The sequence below is a fragment of the Stegastes partitus genome, unplaced genomic scaffold (genome assembly GCF_000690725.1).
Source record: "Stegastes partitus isolate 25-593 unplaced genomic scaffold, Stegastes_partitus-1.0.2 Scaffold183, whole genome shotgun sequence".
NCBI lineage: Eukaryota > Metazoa > Chordata > Actinopteri > Pomacentridae > Stegastes > Stegastes partitus.
In genome coordinates, this window is record NW_007577914.1 from 398,297 (window position 1) to 406,090 (window position 7,794).

Below are 7,794 nucleotides of genomic sequence, written 5' to 3' on the forward strand. Positions count from 1 at the left end.
ATCAGAATGTGGGAGAAAATGGAGGCCAGGAGGAAGGCTGGGACCAGAGAGAGGAAGAGGATGAAAGCTTGTTGCTTGTTGCTCGAGTTCAAACCAACTCCCAGTTTGCCCTCAAATCTCCTGTTACCATGGTGATTTAACCGCCGATGTAGTGTCCCCGGAGACTCAGTCCTGAAAACACAGGGAGCGAGAGGAAAAACACAAGGACAGGCAGAAGGACTAAACAGCCCAGGTGTGCTAGACAAGAAGCGCGCTGCAATGAATGTACAATTTCCCTTTTTTCCCTTTCATGGAACGTTTGTGAAGTTAGTCAAGCTTGGCACAGTTTTTAATTAGTTTTTGTCAAGATTGTCGTTAAATGTTTCCTACTGCAAAACAGCATGGGATGTTGATAAACTTCCAGAAAACAAATGTCAAGTCGGTGATGAAGTTATCAGGGAACTCTGGTGTTCTATCTCGGATATCACTCACATTGACTTTTACTTGTCAGGGCTCATACGATGGAGGTGCTATACAGGGCTCATTGATGTAGGAATTGAAACGGCAACATATCCAAATTTAAGCACTGCACAATCATTGTTATATTGACAATGAATCAACTGTCTATGTGTTACATGGAAGGTGTTGCTGTTTCCATGGAGAATCTTTTTTTTTTAAGAGCTATTTTCTTACGTTTGCCATGTGGTCTTTAAATGACAAAAAAAATCTGACTGAAATAGTTGCTGATGTTAAGAAAAGAATACAATTCAATGTGGTATATATTAAATTTTAGCTTATATTTCACATAAAATGACACTTGAACCCAATACACACGTCAACAAAATTGTTGGTACCCCTCAGGTAATGAAAGAAAATCCCAAAACAGTCACAGAAACTTGAATCTGACAAAGTAACAATAAATAAAAATTCTATACAAATAAAGCAATGAAAATTAGACATTGCTTTTGAGCCGTAGATCAACAGAATTATTTTAAGAAATAAACTCATGAAACAGGCCTGGACAAAAATGATGGTACCCCTATAAAAGACTGATAATAATGTGACCATAGGGACATAATCAATCAAAGTGTGTCCTCTAATTAGCATCACAGAGGTCAACAAACTTGTAATCAGTCAGTCGGCCTATTTATAGGGTTACAAGTAGTCACTGTGCTGTTTGGTGACATGGTGTGGACCACACTAAACATGGACCAGAGGAAGCCAAGGAGAGAGTTGTCTCAGGAGATTAGAAAGAAAATTATAGACAAGTATGTTAAAGGTAAAGGCTATCAGACCATCTCCAAGCAGCTTGATGTTCCTGTGACTACAGTTGCTCATTATTATTATTCAGAAATTTAAGATCCATGGGACTGTAGCCAACCTCCCTGAACGTGGCCACAGGAGGAAAATTGATGACAAATCGAAGAGACGGATAATATGAATGGTAACAAAAGAGCCAGGAACAACCTCTAAAGACATTAAAGGTGAACTCCAAGGTCAAGGTACATCAGTGTCAGATCGCACCATCCGTCGTTGTTTGAGCCAAAGTGGACTTCATGGGAGACGACCCAGGAGGACACCATTGTTGAAAACAAACCATAAAAGCCAGACTGGAATTTGCCAAACTGAATGTTGACAAGCCACAAAGCTTCTGGGAGAATGTCCTATGGACAGACGAGACAAAACTGGAACTTTTTGGCAAGGCACATCAGCTCTGTGTTCACAGATGCAAAAATGAAACATCAAGAAAAATATCAAGAAAAGAACACTGTCCCTACTGTGGAACATGGAGGAGGCTCTGTTATGTTCTGGGGCTGCTTTGCTGCATCTGGCACAGGGTGTCTTGAATCTGTGCAGGGTACAATGAAATCTCAAGACTATCAAGGTATTCTAGAGAGAAATGTGCTGCCCAGTGTCAGAAGGCTTGGTCTCAGTCGCAGGTCATGGATCTTGCAACAGGATAATGACCCAAAACACACAGCTAAAAACACCCAAGAATGGCTCAGAGGAAAACATTGGACTATTCTGAAGTGGCCTTCTATGAAGCCTGATCTAAATCCTATTGAACATCTGTGGAAGGAGCTGAAACATGTCATCTGGAGAAGGCACCCTTCAAGCCTGAGACAACTGGAGCAGTCTGCTGATGAGGAGCGGGTCAAAATACCTACTGAGAGGTGCACAAGTCTCATTGACAGTTACAGAAATCATTTGATTGCAGTGATTGCCTCAAAAGGTTGTACAACAAAATATTAAGTTCAGGGTACCATCATTTTTATCCAGGCCTGTTACATGAGTTTATTTTTTAAAATAATTCTGTTAAACCACAATTCAAAACCAATGTCTGATTTTCATTGGTTAATTTTCATAGAATTTTTTTTTATGATTACTTTTGTCAGACTCAGGTTATTTCTGTGACCATTGTGGGTTTTTCTTTCATTAACTGAGGGGTACCAACAATTTTGTCCACGTGTGTATGTACTATGTTGAGCCAACACTGGATCATCTTTGTTGTTGTATTTTTTTTCACAGATTATTACTGAATACTACTTTACATTACTTCATTTCTGTCTTTTAGCGTATAGTGTTCATTTTACGTACATTCGGTGAGTTGCTGAGACAAAAAAAAGAACCAAAAAACAAACCTTCCTGTTCACTAGTAACTAGTGCTGCACCAATTTTTTTTTTTTACATTTTCTTCTTCTTCAACAGTTTTTTATTTTGTATTTAACTTTTCGCTCCGTTATGCTCATTCAGTAACAATAAAGTCAAAAAACTTCTCTCATGCTGTAATACCTTGATTTGGCATTTTTTAGTTATAGTCTGTGAGTCTTTTTACATGATAAATCCCACAATATGTGCACGTAAGTAAAATACATTGCTTCTTGCATTTGGTTCAGTTACAAAAATCACTAATGCCACTGCTCTCTGTCTCTCTTTGTCTTCGTCTCTCTCTCCACAGCTGTATCATTCATGAGACACAGCGCGTCAGCCTTTGGATTTGCTGTGAGTTTCAGCTCCCTTCTTCCCTCCGTTTGCATTAATCAATTATAAGTTGAGTCTTGGTGATTTATTAATGAAAGCCGGTACCAAAGTGTTATTGGTCCCTTTGTCTCCACGGTAACAGGGCAGAGAAGAGGGTCTGAGTCGGAGGCTCAGGTTGAATTTCACAAGGCGCTTTTTTTGTGTTTGTATGTTTGCTAAACAGATCTGCAGGCTCTCACCAGGAGGACACCTCCTACTAGTTTTTATCATTTGGAGGTGTTGATTAAGACTGTAATTAGTTTAAAAACTATGACTTCATAGCAGTGAAGTGAAAATTAAAATATCCACGCCCAAGGCCAGTGAGGGAAATGTGATTAGCATAATGTGATTAAAATATTATAACCCATAATCTGCAGCGCTAGCTATCTCTTTATTAGAGACTGGATTTTAATTAGCAAGTGCTTGGCTGTCTATGACAGATTTATTAAAGCAGTGAGAAGAAAATAAGTGAATAAAACTGAGTGCAAAAAGGTTAGATCATGGCAGCTGATAGTCAGTAGCTTTTGCTGCTATGATGTTGAAAGTTAACATTTTCCGTTACATTTTTGGAAAAATTAAATGATAATGATCATACCATATTTTGCGAATCAGTGTCAGAGGAGATAAGACTTTTTTTTAAAGTTGTCTTTAAGAAAGGTTCACTTCCAAATGAAGCATATTTTGTGGTAATAATGTGTAGCACTTTAGTTTTCCTGCAGCGGTAAAACATCGACACCAGTTTCTCAGTTAAATAATACATGTGAAAGTTCCTGCATGTTTCACACTAGCAAGCTTTAATTAGACATCGATTAAGACATTGTGATGATACATAACTTGAAAAAGAACTCATTACTCACCCATCCATTGTCTATATACAACTTTGTCCTCTATAGGGTTATGGGGCGTCTAGAGCCTATCTTAATCATTGAAAAAAATATTATGAGGGGTACTTTTTAAGCTTCTTGTTTATAATAACAGCACTGGATTTTTCCCACACCATAAGTAAGTTATTGCTCTGGCCAGCTCCACATTTCACAGCACATATCATGTTATGGTGCGAGAAGTTCTCAGATGTTTTGGTGCAATGTTCCTCACTACCAATCTCTCCTTGGCTACCTGGTCCCTGTTTCTGCTGTAGTTTGATGCCACGCTGGACGTACTGTCATCAGCCATTGTCCTCTGGCGCTACAGCAATGCAGCAGCTGTGCACTCTGCACACAGAGAGTATATGTGAGTACAAAACACACCGCTGACTTTAATTAATGTTTGATTAATAATGTGCACCCTCTCTCCACGCGCACTAAAACAAGAGCTTCTGCATTCCACTGTATGTATTTGTCTTTTAGCCCAGTATATTGTATAGCTGACTGACTGGTCTATTTAGCTTTCCTCTCTTGTTTCTGCTTCCACGTAGCAGTTTCCTTCTAGTCTGAGATTTAAAAAAAATAAATTAATTTTTTTGAAAAAACTGGAAACAGGAAATATGTTTGTTTGTTACCATAGTTTTCAACACAAATACAAGTTTTGTAAATCCATGTTTTGAAACTCCTTGTGTCAATAATGGAAAGCATTTGAGTGTACTCTAGCCTTATTATAATAATAATAATATCAGTTAATAGTCCCATAAGGATTAAATAATTTTAAAAAATCTATTTCCTGATTTTCAAGGTTGGAAAGTGCCACAGGTCAGGAAAGTGACACGTCATTGTGTATCAATGTTACATGTGAGCCTGTTCATTCATCAGTTTTCAGGCCGACTGTAGATCAGCTAAGTTCTTCAATTAAGTGTCAGGATGCACGGGGCCTTGTTCGTCTTACTCAGAGGTGTCGCAGGTGATGAAAGACCAAGCTGTCACTTTACCATCCATTAACACACACACACACACACACACACACACACACACTCACACATATACATCTGAACCTGCACAGACATTGTCACACTCAGATCATATTTTTTCTACACTTTTGTCAGGACTTGCTTCAGTACACAGCTGAACACACGGAAACACACATCAAAGCACACGACAAATCATGCTCTAAAAAGCTGGAACAAAAAATTCATAAATTAACCAGTGGATGTTTCTGCATACAGTGTAGTTGTAAAGGTGTTTATCACATGTTGCTTGCGTTCCACTTACGCCAAGGGTTTTTCATTTTTTACTGAATCTGGTTAGACCAACTGCTTCATTTATGGTGAAGTCTTAAATGACCCATGTAAATAAAGTGATTTAGATAAAATTTAACAATTTTCCTGAGAGAACTGAACCTCACACGTTGTTTGTGTGCAAATGACTGGTGGAAAGATGGAAATCTGTTGATTATTTCAATTTTTACAGTTTCTGGCTCTGATAATTGATGGAATTTTTTAAACATGCCTTCCAAATGTATTGGTGGGTTTAAAGGTTTGGCAAATTGAAATGCATCTATGCTTTAGCACTACACACTCTTATTTTGCTCACAATGTTTTTCTGTTTAAGAAAGCTCTTTGGCTTTTTTGTTTTAAATGTGCTTTTTTTTTTTTTTTTACAACGATGCCACTGACTTGACTTGATCGGTCATGCTGGAATTCAACACAGAACTGCAGTGATTGCAAAAATCAAGTCATTTTTTGTTTGTAGCTTTTTTGAGTGCCAGCTGCTTTTTACAAATTACGAGAATTCTATTGTGAAAGATCAAAGTCAAAATCTCAAAAGAAAATCACCGCTTCACTGCACCTGTCAGGATACTGGGCATCTTTTCTGCAGTGACATCGATTAAGAGACAGATGTTGAATTAGAGCTGATTGTATTCCAGCTGATGTGTCAACGGAAGAAATACTTGTAATGATGCATGGTGCACATGCAAGTGTCATGTCGCTCCATCCTGTAAAAAAAATATTGTTAGCACACAGTGCATCTAATAAAGTGGAAACATCCCTCTAGGTTCTACTATACTTAGGGATTTGCTGTTTGTCCAGGTATGATTTGGCTATAATTCAAGTCAGTAGGGAAAAAGGCAAAAAAGGCAGACTTTGGATTGCTCAGCTGGTAACAACCTGAACCAAAGCCAGTGCAGGTATAAGTTAAAACGCTTGTTATATGGACTTTCTGAACATTTGTTTGGTTTTCAATGCAGCAGGAAAATACTCTTAATGAAAGTAAAAGGAACAAGGCCTGGGGAAACTGAGTCTGCTCTCCTTTAAGCTTCTTTAGGTCATCGCTTTGGTTCAAACTGCATGTAACATAATCTTCATATTGTTGCTGACCGAAGCCAACACCGGACATTCTTCTTTTTGTTTCTCTGTCTGCAGAGCATGTGTCATCCTCGGGGTTGTGTTTGTCCTCTCCTCCCTGTGTATCCTTGGAAAGGCCATCCACAATCTGGCTACCAAGATGCCGCCACAAGTGGTGAGGCTACACACGTATACACCAGCCCACCTGCACTGGAATTTATTCATATAGAATGACATTTGGCAAAGGACTGATGTCCAAACAAAATGATATTTACTGTATGTAGTTTTGGGAAAACAAAGGTAACAAGTTTGACTTGACACAAATAGTCATTAGGGTCTCTTTCTAACCTATACCAAGAATTATTTACAATTGCACCCACATCTGAACCACACTGTGGTCGATATGGGTGCAAAATTCTACAAACAAACTAATTATAGACATTGCTCTTGAACATCAGAGAGTCATGTCTGAGCTTACACACTCAAATGAAATGACACAGTTTGAATACTACACATTAACGGCATTGAAAGTTCAGCTGTGTTCAGACTTTGCATGACTGCCCATAACTTTGAGGTTTTACTCAGTGAGCAGGGTTTTTCAGGAGATTCTTGGTATTGTGTGACATTGGATGACTGCCACCTGATAATAGGTCCGACTTCATTCATGCAAGCACAACAACAAACATAAAGCAGTAGGTCTTGGGTGCACTGACTGCGCGGCTGCTTCCAAGCACATCTGCTGCTTCGGTTCACATAAGTGCAGTAGCGCAACGTGCGGAAAGCGCTGGGTGCAGCGATTAATAAATACACTCTCAGCCAGTCACATCCCTGATCTGATCAGTGTGAAACAGCTGTGCCAATCACGATGAAGTGTCATATCAACAGCTCAACAGATGGAGAGACCTTCCTCTGATGAAGTCCCTGAACAGAGCTGCTCACATCAGGGTTACTTTTTTCTAATTTTGGAAAGCCAAATCCACAGTAAACATCATACTCGATTTAACTGTTGAACTCTTTCACAGGTTGAGTTACACTCCTCTGGACACATAAACTGAATTTAATATTTTTTTTAAATGGCTACTTAAAAACAAATAAAATGATATCAGACTGTTAATTCTTTAATTTCTGTTTACAGTATTAGTTTTTATATTCATTTTCATCCAAGGTTGAGATATTCTTTTGAAGGTTTGCCAGTGATTGTGTGGCTTTTCTTACCTTGGGCTTTTGTATCTGTATTTTCCCCAACAAAAGGCCAAACACGGGGGAGTGTGTGTGTAATTTTACAGCTCAAACCACAACGCACACACATACACACACACACACACACACACACACACACACACACTCACGTGTTTAAAGGCAGCACACACACACATATTTGTATACCTGACATATGGATGTTAATTTGTAATGTACAGTGCAGCACTTGTACACACTGAGCAACATACACACACATAAATCAGCACTGTGAGGCAGGTTTCTTTTTATAGCCCTCTGCTGTAGTTCTTCTGACGTCAGAGGTTTTTGTCTCCTTCAACCTGACTTTTGTTCATGTTTTTGTCTCCGACACAGACACACAC

At 38.8% G+C, this 7,794-nt stretch overlaps 1 protein-coding gene across 1 annotated transcript in view; it reads left to right on the forward strand.

The window, feature by feature from the left end:
* Positions 1-7,794, forward strand: part of tmem163a (transmembrane protein 163a) — a 99,362-nt gene that overhangs the window by 73,031 nt on the left and 18,537 nt on the right. The window contains exons 3-5 of the mRNA XM_008280142.1: positions 2,939-2,982; positions 4,139-4,230; positions 6,293-6,389. Coding sequence (XP_008278364.1) covers positions 2,939-2,982; positions 4,139-4,230; positions 6,293-6,389 — 233 coding nt within the window. The remainder of the gene's footprint in view (positions 1-2,938; positions 2,983-4,138; positions 4,231-6,292; positions 6,390-7,794) is intronic.